This window comes from Mustela nivalis (assembly GCF_964662115.1).
Source record: "Mustela nivalis genome assembly, chromosome: 8".
NCBI lineage: Eukaryota > Metazoa > Chordata > Mammalia > Carnivora > Mustelidae > Mustela > Mustela nivalis.
Window position 1 is genome coordinate 123,185,714 of NC_139027.1, and position 24,787 is coordinate 123,210,500.

At 49.0% G+C, this 24,787-nt stretch overlaps 1 protein-coding gene across 2 annotated transcripts; it reads left to right on the forward strand.

Annotated features, from left to right (window-relative positions):
- The first annotated feature begins 398 nt into the window (after positions 1-398).
- Positions 399-23,924, forward strand: MANBAL (mannosidase beta like). 2 transcript variants are annotated; one of them, XM_082746303.1, is made up of 3 exons: positions 399-505; positions 9,992-10,200; positions 22,994-23,924. In XM_082746303.1, the coding sequence occupies exons 2-3, from the start codon at positions 10,051-10,053 to the stop codon at positions 23,099-23,101; spliced, it is 258 nt and encodes an 85-aa protein (XP_082602429.1). In that variant the 5' UTR covers positions 399-505; positions 9,992-10,050; the 3' UTR covers positions 23,102-23,924. The 2 variants fall into 2 exon arrangements, with proteins under 2 accessions (XP_082602429.1, XP_082602430.1); XM_082746304.1 differs by having other exon boundaries at positions 446-505; positions 9,995-10,200.
- Positions 23,925-24,787: the final 863 nt, after the last annotated feature.

The window sequence follows — 24,787 nt, forward strand, 5'->3', positions numbered from 1 at the left end:
GTAGGAGCTTAAAGCAGTAACATTTATTATTTCACAATTTTGTTGTCTCTTCACTAACCAGCACAGGGGATAGAGGATGCACTCAGTGATTTTTTTTTTTTTTTTTTTTGAAGTAGGTTCTATGCCTGTCGTGGGGCTCCAGCTCACAAGCCCGTGAAAGGTTTAAACGAATTATAATAATGAGCTCTTGTTTGAATGCTAAGAATTCTTGTTCCTCTCCCCTCTTTGTAAGTTCCTAGCTCAGCGTCTAGCATAGAATTAAAGCGCCTATAGAGGTCTATGAACCACTGCTGAAATGTGTTGAGACAAAAGGGCTTAAGGAATCCGGGGAGGTCTGTATCCCGCTTCTCCAGGGCTCCCCCTCCTGCTCAAACCCACAGAGTTGGGACAAAGGCCGGAACCCTGGCAACGCGGGAGGAGCGGAGCCCGCGGGCTGCTTAGTGCGTCACTTCCGGGATCCGCGGCAGGGAACCACTTCCGGGGGAGCGGCCCGGCGGCGCGGGAGGTGAGTGCGGCGGCGCGGCGGCCGGGCTCGGGCTTCGGGGCGGAGCGGAGTGGTCCGGGCTGTGGGAACGGAGAGGGGGTTGGGCTCGGGCGCCGGCCGGGCTCGTTCCGGCGGCGCTGCCCGCTGGCCCCCGGGACGCCCTGCACCGGACGACAATAACTTCCCGGGGCGCTTGTCAGGAAGTTACTGGCAGAGGGGAATTTGAGGCCCTTGGACGTGGAGGGCCTCGCCGGGTGCCGCCTCGTGCGTTCGTTTGGAGCTTGGGCCTGAACCCTGCCCGGACCTGGCCTTTCCTCCACCCGCGGAGCGTTAGGTCATTCTGGTTGGAGTTGGGACTCCAGAGTGGGCCTTATAGTGCTGGGTAGTCGTGGGCCATCTCTGGTTGCCTGCCCGGTTCTCAGTTTCCTCCTCTGTAAAATGGGTGCATAGGCCATTTAATCTGAGATTGAATGAGATGGTGAATGCGAAGCGCCTAGTTAGGTGCACAATGCGTGTTTAGCATAGTGAACCAATATTGATAAGTTAATGTTAGCTAAAGTCCATGATTTATTCGCATTTGGTTCAGTTTCCCCCAGTGTCATTTTTGTGTTCCAGTATCCTATCCTGGATACTGTATTACTTTTAGTCCTTATGTCTCCTTAGGTTCCTCTTTGGCCCTGAGAGTTTCCTAGACTTTCCTTGTGAGAGCAGCTTGACAGTTTGAGTATTACTGATCAGATAACTTTGTAAAATGATCCTCAGTTGAGATTTGTCTAATTTTTTTTTCTTCGCCTGATTAGGTAAGAGGGGTTTTGGGGAGGAAAACCAGAGTAAGGTCCATTCTCATCACATCGCATCCAGGGTACATACTATCAATATAAGTTGTCACTTGATGTTAACTTGTTGGATCACTAGCTTGAAGTAGTCAAGTTTTTCCACTGTAAAATTACTTCCCTTACTCCCCTTTTCCATATTGTAGTCATGGAATAGAGTCATTACAGCCCACACTTAAGAGTGTGGAATCATGCTTCACATTTAAAGGCAGAGTATCTACATAAATTATGGAGAGATTTGTCAACGCTCCCCTGTTTATTTATTTACCTATTCAGTTATTTATATCAGTATGGCTCAGATATTTATCTTTATACTTTGGTTATAATCCAGTAATACTATATATTATTGCTCAAAATGTGCCAGCTTTGGCCATTGGGCATTCCTCTGTCCCTTTGGCATGCCCCAGAGAATGTGGTGGTGGTTTTTTTTTTTTTTTTTTTTTAAAGATTTTATTTATTTGAGAGAAAGAGAGGGAGAGCACAGACAGAACATGAGAGAGGGAAGCAGGCTCCCTGCTGAGCAGAGAGCCTGACGTGGGGCTCAATGCCAGGATCCTGAGATCATGACCTGAGCCACCCTGAGATCATGACCTGAGCTGAAGGCAGCGACTTACCCACTAAGCCACCCAGGTGTCCCATTTTTTTTTTTTTTTTAAACTTTATGTTCCAGGCTCATCTTGTATGTTTCGTTTCTCAGTCCTAGAGTTAAACATTTCTCCAGGGGCGCCTGGGTGGCTCAGCAGGTTAAAGCCTCTGCCTTCCGCTCAGGTCATGATCCCGGGGTTCTGGGATCGAGCCCTGTGGCGGGCTCTCTGCTCGGCGGGGAGCGAGCTTCCCCCTCTCTCTCTGCCTGCTTTTCTGTCTACTTGTGATCTCTGTCCGTCAAATAAATAAATAAAATCTTTAAAAGAAAAAAAAAAAACAAAAACCTCCAAGCAGCCTTGCTTCCTTTTATTGGAGAATAAATGCCAAGACTTGGTTGTTAGATGCAATCGTTGCTACTGGGATGCCCATGCTTCTAGACCCTCAGTACAAGCTACAGATGTGTGTATACTAACCTGTATTTATATACGTATCTATAAATATTTCTTTGTGTAGCCACCTGTATCTATATTAAGCTAAATATGAGTTCATATTTGCAACTCTCATCATTCCACATGGACCATTCTCGCTGCCTCTGGCTGATCTGTAACCTCCCACTCCATCTGTGACTAATCTAGCTCCCACCATCTACCATCCATTTACTCAGTTGTTCAGTTTCAGTATACATATATAGTAGTTTCAGAATTGTTGACCTCTGCTGCCTGTGGGAAGTAACTTTATCAACTAGAGAATACACGTGGTAGTTCCTTTTACCTTTAGTCCTACAGACTCCCCTCATTGCCAAAATTACTGAGGTCTGTACCTGATTCCCCCTGCCCTTTCAGTGTGTTGTTTAATACATTTGTAATACATTTAGATTCAGAATGTCACATTCTGACCTGTACACCTGGGGCTAATAATATATGTTTAAAAAAAAAAAAAAAAGAATGTCACATTCTGTGTTACCTGGGATCCCTGTATCCTGGGATACCCTGACCTCCTAAATGATCTTTTAAAAAATATTTGTATACATTAAAGTTTACTCTTGTGCTGTAAAGTTCTGTGGGTTTTGACAAATCCTTAATGTCTTGTTATTCACCGTTACAGTATCATACAGGGAAGTTGCACTTCAGGGATTATTTTGAACTTTTTTTTTTTATTAAGATTTTATTTATTTATTTATTTGACAGAGATCACAAGTAGGCAGAGAGAGAGAGGGGGAAGCAGGCTCCCCACTGAGCCGAGAGCCTGATATGGGGCTTGATCTCAGGACCCTGGGACCACGACCTGAGCTGAAGGCAGAGGCTTTAACCCACTGAGCCACTCAGGCTCCCCTATTTTTAACTTCTTTCTTTCAGATTTCATCTCAGTGATGCCATTGGCCTTCTCTGCAAAATATATCCATAACCCCAGAACTTATCATCCCCACTGCTGCCACCCTGGTGCCGGCATGTCTTTTTGCCTGTTTCAGCACCCTCCTGACTGGTCTCTGCGTTCCCAGTCTTGCCCCCTGCAGTCTGTTCTCAACACAGGGGCAGCCAGAGGGACTGTTTTATTTTTTTAAAGATTTTATTCATTTATTAGAGAGAGCATGAGCGAGCTAGCACAAGCGGGGAGCAGCAGGGACAGGGAGAAGAAGAGTGCCCACTGAGCAAGAAGCCGGATGTGGGACTCGATTGGAGGACCCTGGGATCATGAGTTGAGCCTAAGGCAGACCCTTAACGACTGAGCCACCCAGGTGTCCCGAAGGGACCGTTTTAAAATGAGGCAGATCCTGCCATCTTCTTTGATAAGTGCCCTGCATTGGCTCCCTTTTACTCGGGGGAGAAGCCAGAGGCCTTATAATGGCCTACTGGCCTTACCCAGCTGGCTCACTCTTCTTGTTCTTCTTGATCATAAGGCTCATTCCTGCCTCCCCGCTGGTCCTCCAAGCTGGGGTACTCCAGCTGATATTTAAATGATGTTCCTGTGCTTTCACTTTGTCTCCCTGGGTCACCTTTTCAGAGAGGCCCTCCCCTCACTTCCTCACATAAAATCACACTCCCTCTTTATAGTTCCTCATAATACTCAGCTCAGATATTATCTTCCGTGCATATGTGTGTGTGAGTGCCTCCATTTGAATGAAGATTGGGGGGGCAGTTAGAGGGATGCTTGACACACAGTTGGTGCTCAGTTACTCTGTCTGATGAATGAGTGTCTCGGACCACTAGAGGCTGGCATTTCAGGGATGAGCCTAGGGTCTTAGTAACCTTATGAAATTATTTGTCATGTTTGGTAATAGATGAGTAAGTGTTTTTTTTATTAAATTCTGGTAAGGGTATGAGGTTTCCCCAACGTATACAAACCTCTGCTTTTAAAGCAAGTCTGGCTCCCCGCAGGGCTAGAGACATCGGGATAGTCAGCTCTGCCCTGACTCACAGGGAAAGCCTAAGCAAGCCCTGTGCTTCTCCACTTCTACCCCTCATTGTTAAACGAGGCAGTTGGTTGATGCATCTGCTCTTGCTTTGCAGGTGGGAAACAGGCGTAGGCTTCATCATTCACCAAATATTTGAGTCAGGCCCTGGAACAAACTCAGGGTGGGCCCAGGAGCTCTGCTGTCCAGGACCTTAGTATTGAAGCAAGTAAAAAACATTAGACTCCAGACTCCTGATTTCTCAAATAATAGGAAATATGTTTTGAATTTTGGCCCAGAACACATATATTTGGATGTAAATGGATGTAACTGAAAAAAGGCTTCCGAATACAATACTGACCCTTACTAATGTGATGTTTTTCTTCCCTTCCTTTTCCCTTCCCTTCCCTCTTTTTTAAGAGAGATGCAGAGAGTCAGCATGAACAAATGTTGGAGGGGAGGGCAGGGGCAGAGAGAGGGAGCCCAGAGCCCATCGAGGGGCTCCATCTCTTTTCCCTGAGCTCACAACCTGAGCTGAAATCAAGAGTCGGACACTCAACTGACTGAGCCACCCAGGCGCCCCACTAATGTCCTATTTTCTATTGTCATTTATTTAATTAAATCAAGTGCTGGCTAATGAAGTTAAAAGGAAAAAAGAGCCTCTTGCAGCCCCCCAAGTGGTTTCAGTGGCTCACTGATGGGTCACAGCCTGCTATTTGAAAACCACTGACCAAGTGGGGAAGAGCTCAGGCTCTGGAGGAGCCCACTAGTTTGAAGCCTGTCTTTACCACTCATCGGCCACGTGGTCCCTGGGCAGGCCAGGTAACCTCTCCAAGCCTCAGTGTCCTTGTCCTCATTAGCAACACCCGCCTCCCCAGGTGGTTGTAAAGTGAATGAGATGCTCACTGTGGGGTGTGGTGCGCTTCTGGCAAACGATTCGCTTGTTCTACTGCTGCAGCCATGGCAAGGCATGAGGGGAGACAGCCTGGCCCAGGGAGTCTTGAGGGCAGCCGCCTCCCACCTAAGATCTGAAGGACGACTAGGATTCCTGTGACTTCTGTACTCAGAAGCTGAAGACCCAGAAACGGCAGGAGGGCTGGGAAGTCAAGCTCAGGGGTGCAGAGAAAAGTAGGTGAGAGTTGTAAGGCATATACAATCTGTGCAGAGCATTTTGGGTTTTCCAGAACCTTCTCACAACTATCCTCCTGTTACACCTGGGCCATCCAATATGGGAGTCCTTGCTTGAACGGTGACGATTCACATCTTCATAGCCTGTTTGGCTCTTTGGCCAATGAAATCAGTTTATATGTGTTTGCAGTCACAGTGCTCGTATAATTGCTGCCTCTTTTCAGCGAATGTTATTTTGCACAGACTTTCTGCTGACCTGATGTGCGTGCGTTGTTTGTATTTGCCATCTTAGTGAAGGGGCAATATGCCATGAGGGGCCATAATTGGGTTAACTGCCTCTTTATTGTTGGATACTTTAGTTGCTTCCTGTTTTTCAGTGTCGTGAATAGCCCTGCCGTGAACTTTTTTGTACCTGAAGCCTTTTTTCTTGCTTTGAATTGTTTCCTTACTGTAAATTCTAGGAAGTGAGTTATTCAGTCAAAGGATATAATCACTTTTATGGCTCTTGTTATATATGGTCTTATTGCCATTAAAAAAAAAAAGCCTATATGCATTATAGCTTTGAATAAATGTTATTGTTGTTTGGCTCATGAGAGCATCAAGTCTCCAGGAGGTCAAGAGATGCGCTCAAAGTATAGCTTATGGCTGATAGAGTCAGGCGTTTTGCCCCTACCCTCAGGCCCCTTCTTTTTGTCGTATTCCAGGCATTCATAACAGTGTTGCTGTTGGTAATATTAGTTAATCTAAGTACTGATAAGTTTAGTAAGCTTGTCACAGCCTTAAGCATAAAGCTTGGGACCAAGGGCATTTTTTTAAAAAAAGATTTTATTTATTTATTTATTTATTTGTCAGAGAGAGAGAGAGCACAAGTGGGGGAACAGCAGGCAGAGGGAGAAGCAGGCTCCCCGCTGAGCAAGGAGCCTGATGTAGGACTCCATCCCAGGACTCTGGGATCATAAGCGGAGCCAATGGCAGACGCTTAACAGACTGAGCCACCCAGGTGTCCCCAAGGGCATTTTTAAAGATGTATAATTTAGGGGCACCCGGGTGGCTCAGTTGGTTAAGCCTCTGATTCTTGATTTCGGCTCAGGTAGTGATCTCGGGGGTGTGAGTCGAGCCCTGTGTTGGCTCAGCACTCAGCATGGAGTCTGCTTGTCCCTCCCCCTCTGCTCCTTCCCCTGCTCACGCTCTCTCTCTCTCAAATAAATGAATAAAATCTTTAGCAAAAATTAAAAAATAAATAACGATGTATTCTTTGTGAGCCGCCCCAGTGAAGAAATGAGAGCGCTTGCTTCTACCTTTGTGTTCACATGCTGGTGCCCTGGCAGGACAGCGTGTGTCCTCTGGAGAAGCTGTTCCTGTAGCCGCCCTGGAATTCACTTCGGGGCCAGTTCATGAGCCACCCCAAACAATCTGCCTGGGTCTGAGCCTCGTCATACCTTGTATTTGACCAAAAATGGTATTCCTGAGCTCGAGGCCCCACCTGATTCACCATACTTGGATTCAGAGGATGTTGGGTTCTTTCCAGAAGTCAGATCCTTCCTGGGAGGGTAAAGATCTGCCAGCTCTGAGGCCTTTTTTTTTTTTTCCAAAAGGGGCCGCAGGCTTTGAAGGTGGCTCCCAGAGAAAGCTGAAGTAGTGTGAAAGTGGCCACCCTGTTGGCACGGGCGTGTAATCTTCCCAAGTGTCCAGGTCAAAAGGGACACAGTACCCTTTGCAAAAGTCCCACTCTGTTTACCGGGAAGGCAGTTTTGTTACCCTTTAGTCACTTCCCTGACGGTGCAAAGCAGTGAAACTTCTACGGTGGAGGAAGGTCTTAGAACTTTCTCTTTAGCCCAAGGCTATGCCATAGGAATACAATGCAGGCCACGTGTGTAATCTTCTCTTTTCTAGTAGCTGCATTTCAAAAGTAAAATGAAAAAGGTAAATTTTTAAAATTGTAAAATATACATAACATAAAATTTACCATTGTAACCATTTTTTTCCCCTTTCATTTTAACCATTTTTTAAGTGTATAGTTCAGTGGCATTCACAGTGATGTCTAACCATCAGTACTCTCTAGCTCCGGAAGTCTTTCAGCATCCCCAACGGAAACTCTGTCCCCATTGAACACTAAGTCCCCGTTCCCCTCCCCACCAGCCTCTGGTTTCTGGCTCTGAGAATTTGCCTATTCTAGGTCCTGCTTACAAGTGGTAGCATACAACGTTTGCCCCTCCGTGTCTGGCTTATTTCTAGCATCATGTCTTCGAGATCTATCCATGTTGTAGCAGGTGTCAGAATTTCACTCCTTTTAATAGCTGAATAGTATTTCTTTGTACGTGTGCACCCCATTTTGTTGATCTGTTCATCTGTTGATGGGTTCTTGGTTGTTGCCATCTTTTGGCTGTTGTAAGTGCTCCTGTGAACACTGAAGTACAAGTATCTGTTCAAGCCTTTGCTTTTAGTTATTTGGGGTACATACTTAGGAGTGCAGTTGCCAGATCATATGGTAATTCTATGTTTAACTTCTTGAGAAACAACCACTGTTTTCCAGTTTGTTTTTTTCCCCTCTTGATAATGTCTTTTGATGTACCAGTTTTTAAATTCATCATGATGATGTCCAACTTATTTCTTATTTTGTGGCCTTTGCTTTTGGTGTCACATCTCAGAAATCATTGCCAAATCCAATCTCATGAAGATTTTCCCCGATGTTGTCTTCTAGGAGTTTTATAGTTGGGCTCTTAAGTTTAGATCTTTGATTCACTTTTGAGTTCACTTTTGTATATGGTATAAGATTCCAGCGGCATTATTTTGCAGGTAGATGTGCAGTTTTCCCAGCAGCATGTGCTGAAAACCTGTCTTCCCCATTGAATGATGCGTGCACTCTTGTTTGAAAATCAGTCCACTACATATGTGAGGATTTATTTCTGAGCTCTCTATTCCATTAGTCTATATCCTTATCCCAGTACCACACTGTTTTGATTACTGTAGGTTTCCTAGTAAGTTTTGAAATCAGAAAGTAAATCCTCCAGTTTTGTTATTTTTTTAAAGATCAGGTGAAATTAATAACAGCTTAATCCAGTATATCATTTCAACATGTAATCGATATAAAAACACCCTTAATGAGATCTTTTATATTTTGATGTTCCTGCCATTTCCTAACTTGAGTATGTATTTAACTGGACAGCCCTCTCAGTTCGGACCAGCTGTATTGCAAATCTCGATAACCACAGGTGGCTCATGGCTGCCATATTGGACAGCTCAGATTTAGCAGGAAACTGCAGTGTGGCACAGACCTCTGAAAATACAGAGGGCTTTGGAGTCAGGTGGGCCTGGTTCCAAAAATCAGTTTGCCCCTTTCTCGTGGCGGTGGGCAGAAGAAAGTCACTTGTGGGTGCCGTGGTAGAGGGGAGGCGGTTCAGTCATACCAGGGTGGGAGACAGCAATAAGGAAGGTGTGCTGGGGAGGTGACGCTTGAGCTCAGCCTTGGAGGTAGAGTGGGGGCTTCACCAAGCAGTCAGAATGGAAAAGGACATTCTTGGCAGAGTGTGAGCCTGGGCAGAGGCCCAGGATTTCAAAAGAGCCCGTGCTCTTGGAGAACTTTAGGCAGCTGTTTGGGCTCAATCAGAGTACTAGGAGTGGGAGCCCTGGTGAAAGGAGAGGCTGGGTGAAGCTGGACCTGCCACCACTGGCCACCACTGCCCCTGTCATTTATGTCCCCAGCATTGCTTCTTTGGGTTTACTGGCAGTGGCCTCCTTACCGGCCTCCTTGTGTCTACTCTGCACTCCCTGTCCCCCCCATTTAAAATGTAAGTCAGATAATGTCACTTCTCTGCCCCAAACCCGTGGTGACTTCAGTCAGTCCAGAAATGTCATGGTCCTAGTGGGCCAGCCCACACTTCTCCCTGATCTTCTTGCCTTCTTGAGCACTCTTCTCTGGCCACTTTGACCTCATTGCCCTGCCCCGGGGCCTCTACACTTGCTTTTCTCTCTGCCTGGATGTGCCTCTCTCAGATGTTCCAGTGGCTCATTCTCACACTTCATATCTCTGCCGTCAGTCCCCATCTCTGCAGAGAGTCCCTCCTGTCTGTCACCCTGCACAAAGTAAAACAGTGCCCTTTGTCAGTTTTGTTCAAAACCGTTGTCACCGGCTGGCACAGCACGTCTGAATGTGTTGTTGGCCTCTGCCCTGAGATGTAGGCCCCAGGAGAGCAGAGCTTGGTCTCTTTTTCTCTTCTTACGTGCTCGGTGTTCAGCAGGTATTTGCTGAATGAATAGCTGGATAAATAAGTGAATAAATGAGCAAAATCTGACCTGTAGCAGGCCTTCAAGTGTATGTTGATTAGAGATTTTTGTCAAAGTGTTTGCCTTTACTCATTTTCCCTAACTCTGTATTTGGAGAAATTTCAAATATTCAGAAAAGTTGAGAGTATAGTCCAATGACTGATTATACGTCTTCCACTTAGATAAGTACTGTTAACGTCTCACTGTGATTGCTTTATATATCCTTGGAAGTATGGGTGTGTTTGGGCAAGTGGAACCATTTAAATAAAAGTCAGTTGTAGAAACATGACACTTAACCTTTGTGTTTAGAAGTTGGCTCTGGAGAGTGTTGAATCAGAGGAGACCACAGGCAGCAGGTGGCCCGGGCCATGGCCTCCGACCTGGACTTCTCACCTCCTGAGGTGCCCGAGCCCACATTCCTGGAGAACCTGCTACGGTACGGACTGTTCCTGGGGGCCATCTTCCAGCTCATCTGTGTGCTGGCCATCATTGTACCTGTTCCCAAGTCCCACGAGACGGTGAGTCCTTCCCTGCGAGCCTCTACCATCATACTGGGTTCTAGGTGCTAAAAACAGATACCGTGGCAAAGAAAACCAGTTGGGACTATGCCAGATTCCCGCCTAGTGGCATTGAAGCACGTGACCAGTACTTCGTTGGTTCACACGTTAAGCAGATTTTTATTTACTGCCTATTACATGTCCGTCTGTAGCAAGACGTAGAGTCTTTCATCATGCAGCTTCTAGTCCTTGAGAGAAGGGCAGATAGGAAAGAAATATGCATGTTTCCGTGAGAAGCCCAGGGCACTGTGATGGTGCCTGTCAAGGGGTAGGATCTGGTCTTACTCTGGGACAGAGGAACTACCTTTGCAAGGGCTCTAGTTCAAGTCACTGAATGAGGATGACTGTGGCCAGAGCACAGAGGGACATGAGTGAGAGGTGCAGGCCGGGCCCAGAGGGTTTTAGGTAAGACACTGACAGGATCAGATTGGCTTTTTGTTGTATTGACTTTATTCTGTAGGTTTCTTTATTCTGTAGCATACTCCCTCCTTCCAGCACCCTTTCTCCTCCACGCTCCCTTTTCTCATGACACTGATTTGTTGGAGAAAGCAGGTCATTGTCATCTATAGTATCTGCATCCAGGATTTAGCTGATTGCCTCTGTGTGGTGTCATTTAACCTGTTTCTCTGTTCCCTGTATTTCCTATTAATAGGAAGTTCAATCTAGACGCTCGAGTCAACTCAGATCAGGCTATTTGGTGAGAACACCTCGTAGCTGGCACTGTGGACTCCTGATACGTGTCATCAATGAGCATATGGTGTCTGCTTGTCACACACTTAGAGATTCCGGGATTGGTCAGTGGGTTCAGGTGGTGGTAGCTGATCCCTCTATTAAAAAATCCCCACCAGTCTTGCACCTAAAGTGTTTGCAGTATCCATTGCTGAGCTCCATTATTTCCCTCTGCATTTATTAGCTGGAATTCTTCCATGGAGAAGACCTTTTCCTCATTGCCTATATAGTTATTCTGAAATGCGCTTTGTAGTAAAATCTAGATAAGTGCTTGGTTCTTTCCTTTTATTAATTTTCAGAACAACAAGTTTGGACTCTAGCACCCTCCAGTCTCAGCCAATGAAGCTTTAATTTTTCACATCATTTTGAACATTATATTTATATTTACATCTTTTTTCTTTTTTTTTTTTTAAAGATTTTATTTATTTATTTTGTCAGAGAGAGAGAGAGAGAGAGCAAGAGTGAGCACAGGCAGACAGAGTGGCAGGCAGAGTCAGAGGGAGAAGCAGGCTCCCCGCGGAGCAAGGAGCCCGATGTGGGACTCAATCCCAGGACGCCGGGATCATGACCTGAGCCGAAGGCAGCTGCTTAACCAACTGAGCCACCCAGGCGTCCCTACATCTTTTTTTCTTTTTCTTTCTTTCTTTCTTTTTTTTTTTTTTAAGATTTGTTTATTTGAGAGAGAGATGAGAGGGAGGGGGAGAGGGAGAAAGAGTCTTAAGCAGAATCCATGGTGAACAGAGCATGATGCAGGGCTCCATCTCACCCCCCTGAGATCGTGACCTGAGCAGAAACCAAGAGGAAGACGCTTAACCAACTGAGCCACTGAGATGCTCCTTGAACATATATTTTTATATATTGGATAAGTTTTTAGGTATTTTTTATGCTCACATGGCTTCATGGGGAGCCTTACCACGTGTGAATATTCTTACCAGGGAAGTTCATTTGAAACTCATTGCCTAGGACTTCTCTTGGGAACAGGTCACATAAGCACCCTCTGCTCATGGACCAGAATTCGAGACTTCCCGAAGGAAAGCAGGTATTCGGCATAAAGCATATTGTTTGGTTTAGGTACAGTGAGTCACTCTTAATCAGTTCTGGGAATTGTGGGAACCACCCAAAATCTGATTTCCCAGGTGCCAGCCAGGGGCTGGCCTTGCAAATAGGCTTTTCTAAAGAAAGCAGGATTTTTTTGATGTTGACTCTATTCCGCACACTTATAATGTATTTTTTATCATTTAAAAATAACTACATTGTTTTTTTACTACTAACAGTAAGACTCAGAATGAAGTATAGGATTTCTTTGTGGTTCTTTCTGGCTTTAGAATATATCCCAGTAGGGACGTATGGTCAGAGTACTGAGTTTAGTAATTCTCCTCTTCTTTTAGTTATACTCCCATTGTGAAACGCAGTTAGGCTAGTTTGCTTTAACTTGTTTTGAAATTTTAGGGACTTTCCCCCCCGTTTTAATTTAATTTAAACATAATATAAAATGTTTATGTACAATATTTTTCCCAAAGTCAAAATGACACAAGATATGGTCGTCTTCAGAACCAGAAGTCTCCTTTCACCTAGGTATTCTCCACTCTCTTCCCTTTCCTCCTCCATAGGTAATACTTTTTATTATTTTGATTTATTCTTCTTTTGTTTCTTTTTGAAAACACAAGCAGAGGCACCTGGGTGGCTCGGTGGGTTAAGCATCTGCCTTCGGCTCAGGTCATGATCCCAGGGTCCTGGGATTGAGCCCCACATCGGTCTCCCTGCTTTGCGGAGAGCCTGCTTCTCCCTGTCCATCTGCTTCTCCCCCTCCTTGTGCTGTCTCTCTCTGTGTCAAGTAAATAAACTAAACAAAAACAAAAAACATAAGCAAATCCATATATGTGTGAGGTATAGCTATACATACATATATATGTGTGTGTGTGTGTGTGTGTGTATGTATATATAAATATTCTCCTCTTTGATACATAAAAGATGGCACCCACTAAATACAGTTTCACATTGTTTCTTTTTTCACTTAAAAACATATAGTATCTTCTGGAGATCCATTTTTCATGGAGATGACTGTGTCCCAGAAATCTGCTCATGTAGCTGGGAGGATCATGGCCATTACTGTTGCAGAAGGGAGCCCTGGCGAAGGAGCAGCTTGGGGGTGGGGTTGGGGAAGAAATGTGCTGAGTTCAGGTTCAAACAGGTGCCTTTAAGGTATCCAGGCAGCTCTGGCAAGTAAGCAGTTGGATCCACAGGTCTCTAGCAGGAGAAGGGTCTGGGCTGAATGCTGATCAACATGTGGGCGCTGAGATGTTGAAGTTAGATGAGGACGAGGTCTCTGGGGGTGAGAACATGGGCTGAGATGAGCAGAGGACCCGGACTGCGACCCTGAGGACCTCCAGCATTTAGGGGGCAGTGGGTGGGGAAGGCACAGCCACTGAGGGTACGGGAAGTCTTGGTGAACTTGGATGGACTCATGGCCTCCGAGGGTTCTGTCCATCTCTGTTTCTTACTCTGGTATTTTGAGAAGGAGGTCACGATTGGAGTTTTTCCACTCACAATTGTATCATGCTCTAAAAACGTAATCCCCGCGCTCTGGGGCTCTCTCCTCACAGACACGGCATGCTATTGGGTATTATAAATAACAAACATTTTTACTGTCATTGGCCACTGATGAAGCCTGCTAAGAGTCCTGAGGGACAGAGGTGATGAATGTTTTTATTTTCTAGGCAGGGATGTGGAGTCAGAGGTGTGTGGCCTTTTGGAGAGCTGCTCCTTACCTCCTGTAGTGTTCTTAACCCTTCCAGGCTGGCCACAGAGACTGGGGTCAGTTTAGCAAACAAGGAAAGGAGGGTGCATTTTACTCATCTGTTTGACGTCCTTAGTGGCATAGTGGGTTGAGGCCTGTGGAGGCAGGGAGTTGACAAAGGGCTCAGCCGTATGCCTGCTCCCCCGACTCCCCACTCTGCCATTTAGAGCTTAATTTGGGACAACAGCCTTGTCTTTTGAAATATAAATATAGTACATACCATCTCATTTTAATTTATCTCGCAGTTTAGGGGAATAAGGCTCACATAAGTGAATTGTCTTCATGACTAAAGCTTACTGTTTTTAGCTTTTTTTTTTTTAAGCTTTTCAATGGATCAGTAACAAAAAAAATACAGTACTGGTAATTCAATTTTTTATTGGTGCATCAGGCCAACAAATGGATTCTATTTATTATACCAGGGTTCTGCTGCCAGCTTTCCTTGGTGTGCCCCCAGAAGGCAGCCTTCTCTTACTCCCCACACTCCCAACTAGATGGAAAGGAACACAGTATTCTGTGCACAGTCTTTCAAAGAGAGGGTGAATGCCGAGACTGTGCTCCAAGGTTGAGCCTGCTGCTAGCTGGGATTTGGAATTTGGATGGGGATGGAGAAAAGAAGGGGATTTTGGGGCCAGGGAGCTCGTAAGGAGGAAGGGTGCCTGTGGTCATAGGTGGTGGGGACCCTGGCAGCCCAATCGTAGGAGGAAAGTGGAGGGTGCCAGGAGGGGGGAGAGGGTAGAGGTCGGGGTGGGAGGACCTGGAGAACAGTCTTAGTCTCTTTGTCGTTTTGCTTAGGGCAAAATCATCCCTCTTGTTTGGCCTATAGAAACAAGGTTTATTAGTGGCTTTTTGGGTCAGAAGATAATATTTTTGGCTCTAGATGATGGGAAAGCCTTTGAAAAGCAGAAGAATGTCTTTCCTGTTGTTCCAGTAAGCTGATTTTTTTGCAACTCGTTTATGACTTCAGTACTTCAATACTTAGCAGATTATTTGAAAGCTCTTTTGGGGGTAATCAGAGAAGAAAAAGGGAACACATACAAATGCTTCCCACCCCACCCCCTTCTTTTCCTAGGGGGAGCAAGAACCAATTTGCAAAATCAGAACTGAAGTCCTTCCAGCCCTAAGCCAAATGAGAACGTGTTCTCATCGACACCTAATTAAACCAAGACCTGAGAAAACAAACATTTGTGTGAGCCTGATTGAGGCTTGGGCCATACTTAATCCAGGCATTTTCTCGTAGGCTGGATTCTAAAATGTAATAGATCCTTACACCATTTCTGTCCAGTCCAGGAGGGCACACAGATGTCCTCTCTCATGCCAAGTCTGATGGATTGTGTGGTGGCCATAGTGCATGGATTCTGGGCCTGCTTCTAGGCCCCAGGTGAAGTAATTGATTATTGATGTCTGCTGTGAGTGAGGGCCTGGGGAATTCTTGGGCTGGTCCACCATTCTCCATCTGTCCGCACCTGCCTGGGGGGTTTTCAAAGGCCTGGGCTGTACCCATAGAGATTCTGATTCTGTTGTTCACTGTAGCCCACATTAGTATTTACTTGAAGTGCCCAGGGGGTTCTATTACGCAGCCACTGATCTAGTCTTTATACTGTTTCCCTTAAGCACCGACAAATTTTGGGAAGGTAGGAGGCAGTCAGTTCTACATGTGTTAGGTTTGAAATAATAGCAAGACACCCAAGTGGGAAAGAAAGAGCCAGTGAGAAGTTGGGCATAGAGACCTGGGGAGTATTTCATCCACATGGTCTTACTATTTGAAATCCTAAGAGTGGGTTGCTGGGCTTTTCAAGGGAAATGAAGATTCAGAAAAGGCCTGAACTTGGGGCCTTCCTGACCTGCTTGAAGCAGTTTCTGTGCAGTGTGGCTATACCTAAAAGATGCAGGTGCTGTCCCAGAGCAGGGATGCAGCTGAGCGTCTGGAAGGGGTGGGAACCAGGACCCTGTCACTCACCATCTGCAGCCCCTCGGTCTCCCCGTCCCGTCCGTCCCTTTCACTTCTCTCACCAGGGCTCGGCTTCCTCTGCTCGCCATCCCTGCAGTGGCATGAAACATGGCCGCTAACAGCTTCTAGAGTGTATGTCCTTCAGCTGCAGCATCTGGAGGCTACCTTCTTGCTTGGTCTCAGTTCCACAATCCCCAGGGAAGGAATTGTAGCAGACCCAGCTTGGGGAAGCTAGGGCTTGTGTGGTGGGAGGGGGCAGGCCGTGTCCCAAAGGAGCAGGAGTGTTGTGCAGACAAAGCTGGGGTCTCCTTTCTGTGGCTCTGTCTGAAGACAGGGCAGAGCAGTTGGCAGAGGGGCCTTCGGTCTCCCAGAAAACGACATCGTTCGAGGAGAGCTCACGTCTGTTCCTGTTCCCACAGAGATGACGCAAGTGGGTGTTGACTTCTAGTTCAGCGCCTCAGGACACAGGTAGCAGTGGTTCACCTGGCGGAGTTTGGGTGCTGATAGTTTCCATCTCTTCACGTGTGTGTGGCCCGTCTCCCTCGCTGCCAGCCCCGAGGCTGGTACCTTTGCTTGCACTCTGCTGTCTCTGTTTGGCCTGCCGCAGTCTCTTCTTGCAGCAACCGGGACTCGGTTGAAAGTTGCAAAACACCTCCAGCAGTTTCTCTGGAAACTATTGGTTCTTAGAACTGGGAATTTCAAGGCGCAGCTGAGCTCTGAGGCGTAAAAGGTCTTCAGGGCTCTGTCTCTGTCTCCTGGCTTTCCTGTGAGTGTCAGCTTCATTCGGAGGCCTTTGCCATGTGTCCAGAAGGTGGCTGCAGCAACCTCTGTCTACATCCTTACTGCTTGTGATTACAAGCAAGAGAAGCCACCTCTCTGCTGATGCTCACTTTCCAGGTTTCATGGAAGGTCTCTACTCGGCTCTGGCTTGGCCACATGCTTGTACCTTGCCCCAGAGGTGGGAAGGGGCAGTGGGTACCATTTCTGGCCAGGCCACATTTAACTGGCCACGCCTGTAACCACAGGGACTGAGAGTCCTCCCTAGAACCACATGGGATCAAGAAGGAGCCAAGCCCCCATGGAAAGGGGGTTGGGCAGACAGAGACAACTGATGCTCAGCGTTGTGATCCAGTGGAGAACTCACCAGAATAGCAAGAGTGGTAGCTTTCAGTGTGGTGCCCACATAGGCTTAGAAAGCTCTGCACGTTTTAGAGCCTTGAAAAAGATGGAGCCTTCCCAGCAGCGGCCTAGAATTTCAGGACCCTGTTGGAAAGTTCTGTCTGAGGCTGCCAGAGGAAATAATTAACTCGGGCAAGTGTATATTATACCTACTCTCAACACCTTAGGAGACAGGCTCTGAGAACTAACTTTGCTTTTTCTGCCCTGTATATTTTTCAGCTTGGGAGCAGTTTGCTGCTGAGCTGGGCAGCAGGGTGTTTTTTACTTAATGAGCCCTTCTGGAGAGATTGCTGTGTGGTGGGCAGGGTGACGGTATAAACATGGTTTCGGGATGTATACCGTCTCTTTGGAGAGACGGCCAGGCACACAAAGAGCCACAGACCAGCCAGTGGGAAGGGCCTGCAGTCATGCTGAATTGTGTCTGGAATAAGCCCCAAGGCCGTTCTCTGTAATCACGGTTCTCCTGGCCTGGCACACGCATTCTGGACACTGTGTCTTCGTGTCTTCGTTCGCCTTGCTGAGCCCACGACGATGGCTTCTCGCCCACCCCCGGTTCCAGCTAGTCCTAGCCTCCTCTCAAGGGTTGCTGGCTGACCGCTGCAAGGTCTTCACAGCCCCCAGCATGCATAGGGCCTGGGGCAAGAGTGCGCAGTCGGAGGAGTAGGAGCATCAGCACTGGGGACACATGGTCTGAGCACCGCCCTCCCTTCACGTCCCTAAGCCTGTGTCCTGAGCCATAGAGGGATGGCATGCTTTCCCAGCCCAGAGTCCCTGGGGATCAAGTGAGAGAAGGTGCATGAGGATACGCGCACGTAGCACACGGGGTTTCTTTCCCTGGACTGCTTGAGAGGAAAGAATGGTTTTGGTCTGTACGGAGTGCTGCTTTGTTCTGATTTATCAGACTGAGTCCACGCTGGACTGTGTAGTGGAAGGCATACAGTTCCGAGTGCTTACCCTGCTGGAAGAGATCAGATGCACTGTGGCACAGATTTGATTATTTGAATTTGATGAACAGCAGCAATTTCCTGGCCTCGTAAGCAGCTGTGGATCTGCTTCATTATTGATGAAGCCTGTGTCCGCAGAGGACTGGGGCCTCCGCAGAGCTAGCGACCCCCTGCTGGGGGAGGGTTTCTTTTACTCCCGAAGATGGCATGATTGCTGAGGAAGCTTAAAACTTGCTTCAGAGGAGGCATGGAGTTCCCAGATTTGAAGGTGGGGCTGTAGTGCTTGGGAGTCCGCCTAGCCTTCCCGGCAGCATGTATCTGAGGAGAAATTAAAGTCAGCCACTGTTCAGAGTCGTTCTTGCTGGCTAAGGATTTGGAGCTGTAGCCCTTCGTGCCTAGGACCCCTGCATCGGAATCATGTGCATAAGGGCGACTTTTGCTTCCCTGTAGCTTAGGGGGAGCTCGGCTATGCCCTGAGGGACCAGTCACTGAGACTCAGTGAGCCTCTGTTTCCTTTCTTGTAAAATGGGCTCACAGTGGCTGGCTTATTAGGGTCATGGACGCTTGGTGAGTGGATGTTGGGTGCACATCGCTCAGCATGCGTTGTCTTCATTACCCCGTAGCGCCTGGCACAAAACTGCCTCCACTGGGTACACATACAGAGGTGGGAGGGCTGGGGACCCCGGCAGAGCAGGACAGGGAACAAAGCACATGGGCAATACCAGCGGGCCGGTAGCCTGGTGGGACAGGGTGGGCTGCATAAGGGGTGCGAGCCAGGAGACTGGAGGCCACAGGGAAGCTTGTAGAAATTGGTCTCCTACAAAGGGGGATCCAGAAGCACATTTAAAGCAGCAGATAGACACAGTCAAGACTGTTGTTTTAGAATAGACTGAAAGCAGTGGGACAGATGGTGAGGAGAATGTTGGGGAGGCTGACACAGCAAGGGGGCAGGCGGGGGACCATGGGGTCTTGCCTGGCGTAGTAGTGTGTATCCAGAGGGGCCGGGTGGAGTCGAGAACCCCTTGGAGGGTAGAATGCGCAGGACCTGGGGCACATTGGGTGTGGGGGCATGAGGGAATGGTGAGAACTCAGAAACGACTTGGAGGTTTCTAGCTTCGGTAACTGGGTGAGTGATGATGCCAAAAACTGAGGTGGGGAAGGGAGGAGGAGGTCTGGGGTGAGGAGGAGACAGATAATACGCTCAGATGACTCGATGACTGTAATATGTACACACACCCACGGAAAGCTGCCTTTAGCTGTGAAAAACAGAGCCCTGCGCGGGGAGCACTAACCCACTCTCCTGACTCCTGTGGAAACCGCGGTCACAAACAAGCAGTCCGAAGGACCCATTGGCAGAATCTAGAATGGGCCGTTCTTGTTCTCCTGTCATCTGTACGGCCTGTGGTTCCAGGTGCTGCTAAAGAGAGGGTGGATTGCTCAGTGAACTTGGGGTCTTGGTCTCCAGCCCTAAGTTCCCTAGGATACCTGGGACACACTCTATTCTACCCTATAACCATTAAGAGGTTCATGTCCTGGCGCTGCCACTCACTGACGGACACCTGTGTGTCGGCAAGTCACATCATCTGTCCAAGTGTTTCTTCTTTCGTCTGTCCGGTGGGACTCAGCACGGCACTTTGCGAGGCTAAAATAAAATGGGTCCGTAGCACATCGCCTGGGGCCTGGCATGTTGTAAATACAGCTGGTGTGGCTCTTGTTACTTGAGGCTGTGCCATACTTTAGGGAATATGTATTGGGTTTGACATCTCCTAGTGTCCTCTGTGCCCATGGGAAAAGTGAGACCTAGTCCCAAGTATATATATGTGTGTGTGTGTGTGTGTGTGTGTGTGTGTGTATGTAAATATTTCTTTATTTAAGTCATCTCTACACTCAGCATGGGGCTCGAACTCATGACCCTGAGATCCCAAGTCGCACTATCCATTGACTGAAGCAGCCAGGCACCCTTAAGTGTTCTATTTTCATGATGATAAACCAGAGTGAAGTTCGGATAGCTGGGAGATCTTCTTGCCTGATCTTCCATATTCATTCATTCATTCATTCATTCACAGTTGAAGCTGTCTCAGGGAGCTCACAAGCTAGTAGGGGAGACCAGCAGGAGAATGTGTCACTGGTAATGTGTAATGTGGCATGGGTGGTTACTTGGTACCAGGGGTAGGGGTAGGGGTGGGGAAAAGGATATGCCCCCTGCTGGAGGTGGAGACCAGAGAAGGAAGGCTGGCAGTGAGTAGGAGTACGTTCTTAGCAGGGCCAAACCACAGGGAGGGGTTTGCTGGGTGGCTAAGAAGGGTGCTTCTCTTGTTAGAGGTGACCAGCAGAAACCCTGGCAGCTGACCCAGTGTGGGGTCTGGAGAAGAGCCAGAAGATGCTGGAGATGTGGGCTCAGATGCCATTCCTTGTGTCGGGCATGAGGCTGTGGGAGATGGAAAACCCCTGGAAGGTTTAATGTTGGGGGGGATCTGCACGAGGCATGGCACAGAGCAGGGAGGTCCGTTAGCAGTGGAGGAATTGATGTAGGGACTTCGGTGCTGGAGAGTGTGACCAAGTCAAGAGGTGGAGGGGGTTGAACACCAGGACGTGGTGACTGATTGGACCATTGGGAGGAGAGACTGGTGGGGAGGAGGACCTGGTCTGCTGGAGAAGGGGTTTCGGATGGTCTGGGACAGTGGAATTGGAGGTGCCCGGTGGGGGGGGCGGGTGCCACTCCAGTCGTCTGACGGATAGCTGGGTCAGGAAAACCTGTGCTCAGGAGAGAGGGTTGGGAGGTGTCAGGATGGATAAGGCACCTAAGAGAGGGACTGTGGAATGAGGGAAGCCCTGGGGCTGGCAGGCTAGTGTCACCGTTTCTGTGGTTTCTAAACTGAGTCCCACTGAAACTGGAGGGGCACTCAGCTTTGAATTTAGAGGGCCAGGAGCTCTGGAGATGCTTGGCAAGTTCCTGCGCGGAAACCATTCATCTCCTCGGGGCCTGTTTGTCTCCGGCACTCAGGGACTGGCCGGTTTGCACTGGCCTCATGGGCACTGCCCTGGGGACAGTTTCCAGTTCCCAAGGTCTCCCAAGACTGCACCCTGTGGGGTTTGCCTTAAACAGTAGCCTTATTGCTGTGCTCTGCGGTGGGGAGGTGGGGGGGTGTGCTCAGCCTGTGCACTTGACACGCTGGCTCCTCTGAGGTTCTGTTTGTTTAGCTTTCTAATGGGCTAGCTTTCTTCTTTTCTTTTTCTTTTTTTTTTTTTCTTTCTTTATTACTTTTTTTTTTTTTTTGGCCAAGTTACATTAAAGTATCGGCCCAGGTTGACAGGCCACGGAGCCCAGTGCTGCCATCAGAGACCTGGCTGGGGAGGGCTGGCCCCCTTGTTATCTTGGGAAGATCACCTGTGGGTACCTGGGGCTGGGCTGGGCCTTTACATTCTGAGGTTTCAGTGGGCAGGCTGGCAGGGTGGAATGGAGGCAGTGATGGCTGACAAGGGGGGCTGTCACATCTCTGGAGTAGGCCCCCCAGAGGTGTGGGCTGCCCCTCCTCAGCCACGATCGCGTCTCTGCTGTCAGCCTGCGGGCTTGAGGAGCCAGCCCTGGGAAGGACAGGGAGCGAAGCAAGCTGCAGGCTGGGAGTCGGCCACTTTAACTGAGGAAATACTGTTCTCTTCCAGAAGTGTGCTCCTTCTTAGTATTCTTTGTCTGCTTTTTATTTTACCATGTTTAATAAAAGAATACAGGGCGCCTGGGTGGCTCAGTGGGTTAAGCCGCTGCCTTCGGCTCAGGTCATGATCTCAGGGTCCTGGGATCAAGTCCCGCATCGGGTTCTCTGCTCAGCAGGGAGCCTGCTTCCTCCTCTCTCTCTCTGCCTGCCTCTCTGCCTACTTGTGACCTCTCTCTGTCAAATAAATAAATAAAAATATTTAAAAAAAAAAATAAATAAATAAAAGAATACAGGTGCCGAGAAGCATTTCCTTATCCTAGTGCTGGGGCCATGGGGTGGGGGTGTAGTGTGGGCGCCTGAATAAAGGGGCTGCCATTGCCAGGCCTTTAACATTTTCAAGAAAAGCTAGGAGTCTGGATTGAATGGGAAATCTACCAGTTGGCTCAAGTTTTTAAATATAAACACTGTAGGCCAAGTGAAGTCCACTTGGGGGCCAGAGGAGGCCCGGGGGTGTGGTCAGTGTTCTCCAGGCCAGACGCACCACACTAATATCCTGCCTGACCAAGGCACAGTGGCACTTACCCCCGGAGGGCAGGGAACACTTGACAGGACTGAGTCCTGTCCAGATTATTCTCTGACATGAGCCTTTGTGACTGTGGCAGGCTGAGTCCCTTTCCCGGAGTCCATGGTCTTTACTGTGCCGTGAAGGCCAGGGCTAGGTCTGTGCTTTTGCATCTGTTTTTAAAGCAGCAAAGCCTCTGCACAAACCAAATCTTACATGGAATGGGACAGGCAGAAAAATCAGGGCTGCCCAGGTTGTAGGGAGAGTCTGGAGTTCTGCCCCCAGGCTGCTCTCTGCCCTCCCCCCCGGGGCGCCTCTGCTGGGCCCCACAGAACTCTGTGTAGCACTGCAGGCCAGTGCTCCCCACCCCTTCCAGCCCTGGTGTGCTGTGGCTTGAATGGGAGGAGAGGACAGTAAGGCTGGAGGGAGAGCAAGCCTCGGTGGATCTGGGCCTGGCCGGCTCCTCGCCTGTGCCCTGACTGGTACTTGCACACTGGGTGCCGCCTGGGCTGCTGGGCACTGTCTGATAGCACGCATCACGGTTTCCATTTCACAGCTGGGTAGACCAAGATGCAGGAAGGGGAAGTGAGTTGCCCACAGGTCACTTGGCTGGCTTTGGAGGTGCCTCAATCCCCCCGGCCCCCGCCCCTGCCTCTGGTCTCCAAGGCTCCAAAGGTTGCCTCCTCCTTTGGGGCCTCTTTCTTTATTCTTCATTTGGAATTGCCGTGCTCATGGGAGGGGGTCCTCTCCCACCACCCCCCTGCCCAGCAGCCCCAGCCCCATCCACCTGAAGCTCCTCGTCCCAGCAATGACGGTTCCCATTCCTGGTGTTTCTGGGGCCCTGTGCTTTAGTTTGCAAAGCCCCTTTCAGACAACAGTCTCGTTTTTGCTGGTGTCGGGCTGACTCGTCTAAACAGGACTCTCCTTTCTATCGCCACACAGGAGGCAGAGCCCTCTGAGCCCAGAAGTGCGGAGGTGACAAGGAAACCCAAGGCCGCTGTTCTTTCTGCCAGCAAAAGGCCCAAGAAGGAGGCCAAGAAGAAGCGGTAGAAGAGGAGGCCTGCAGAGCCGCGGGCGGGGCAGGGGCCTTTGGGGCCAGTTCTCCTGGGACTCAGCGTCCTGTTCCCTCAGTCCCAGAGTCAGGGCTGAAGTGGCTGGGCCGCTCTCTGACCACAGAGATTTGGACAGTCGTGACAGTCCCTAGGGGTCCCAGCTGGGCAGCCCACCACTTCCTCTTCCTTCTGCTTCTGTGACAGTGTAGAGCTAAGGGGACTAGAACACCCTGTGAGCAGAGGCTATGTAAGGAGTCTGTTTGTTCAGCGTTGGGTCAGCTCCATACTTAATCACTGTGCCCAGCTTTCAGCCCCCCACTTGTGGATTCACGCTGCATTTCAGAGTCGTGATCTCATGCCGACAAGCACCACCCTCCCCCGGTGACGTGGGCACCACAGATCTGCTCGTCAGCCACCTTCGTCCCTGCTGTACAGATGGAGCCAGGCCAGCCCTGCCCTGTGTGTTCAGGTCCAGATGCCATGGCTGCTGTAACGTAGGAGGTCCCTTCAGTGCAACAGCTGGGTCCGAAGCTGGCGGGAGAACCCACGGGAAAGCTGGCCAGGGTGGTGCCTTGTTCTTCTCTGGCAGATGGAAGGGATTTGGCTATGTGAGTACATGTGCTTGGGCCCAAAGTCTCTTAGCCTCTGAAATGGCCTTGTCCATCTCAGACCAACCCCTTTTCAGCCCACCTTGGCGCATTCAGTATGTGCCTTTTGGCTTCCATCTGTATACCTCCCCTCCCCCAGTTCTTTCAACCCCAGAACAGTGAGGAAAAGTCATTTGGGCAAGTAAACGTCAATAAACTGCCTCATATGCTGAACGCCCTGTGTGTTACCTGCTGCTGAGGGAGAGGGGGAGCTCGGGGTCCTTCCCTGGGTGCAGGCAAGGGACTCACCCCCAGAGAAGTGGGAGAGTAGGGCTAAGGATGGTCAGAGCAGCACTGCAGGCCGAACCATTCTGGGACAGGTTTCAGGAAGGGTCCAGCCAACGGTTTCATGTGGCCCTTAGTCATTGGAAACACTCGTGAATGTCCGTGCGTGTGTGAGAGTTTCCACCAGGGCTGGGCCCCACTCACTCTCCAGTTCCCATTGCCAGAGGAAGACGCTGCTTGTCCTCCGAGCAGCTTGAAAAAAATTCTAGCTAGAAGGCCTCACATGGCGTGGGGTGGGTCACGCAGGTCCGGTCACGTGTCCTGAATCAGCTGCCAAGGAAAAGCTTCGAGCTTTAGTAACTGATTTGCTGGGCTGCTTTCCAGTTTGCCAAACACTTTCCCAAATGTCGTCACAACCAGCGAGGAGCCTGTAGGACTTCCATTTTAGAGATGGGAGACTGAAGTCCAAAGTACTTGGAAGTGCCAGAAGTTGGGCTTGGGTCCAAGTCCACGGCCCTTTCCTTGATATTTAACAAACACTCAGTGAGTGTCTGTAGGCGCAGTGTGTAAGGGGCCCCACTGAGGTCTGGGAAGTCTAGGAACTGGAGCTTCGGCAAAGCAGGACCAGGAGTGGCCAGATGTTTAATGAGAGCACCAGCGAGGCTCCCGGGGATGCGGAAAGGAGGAAGCTTGCCTAGCCCAGTGTGCCTAGCCCAGTGGGGGACTCAGACATGGAAGGAGGCTAGGGGTGGGGAGTTGTCCAACAGGGGAGCAGCAGATCCTGTGGAAGCTGAGCAGAGGGACACCCAGCT

Coding starts and splice junctions, on each gene's coding strand:
- MANBAL (XM_082746303.1), top strand. CDS start 10,051: ATGGCCTCCGACCTGGACTTCTCACCTCCTGAGGTGCCCGAGCCCACA. Junction 10,201..22,993: donor TTCCCAAGTCCCACGAGACG/GTGAGTCCTTCC, acceptor ATCGCCACACAG/GAGGCAGAGCCCTCTGAGCC.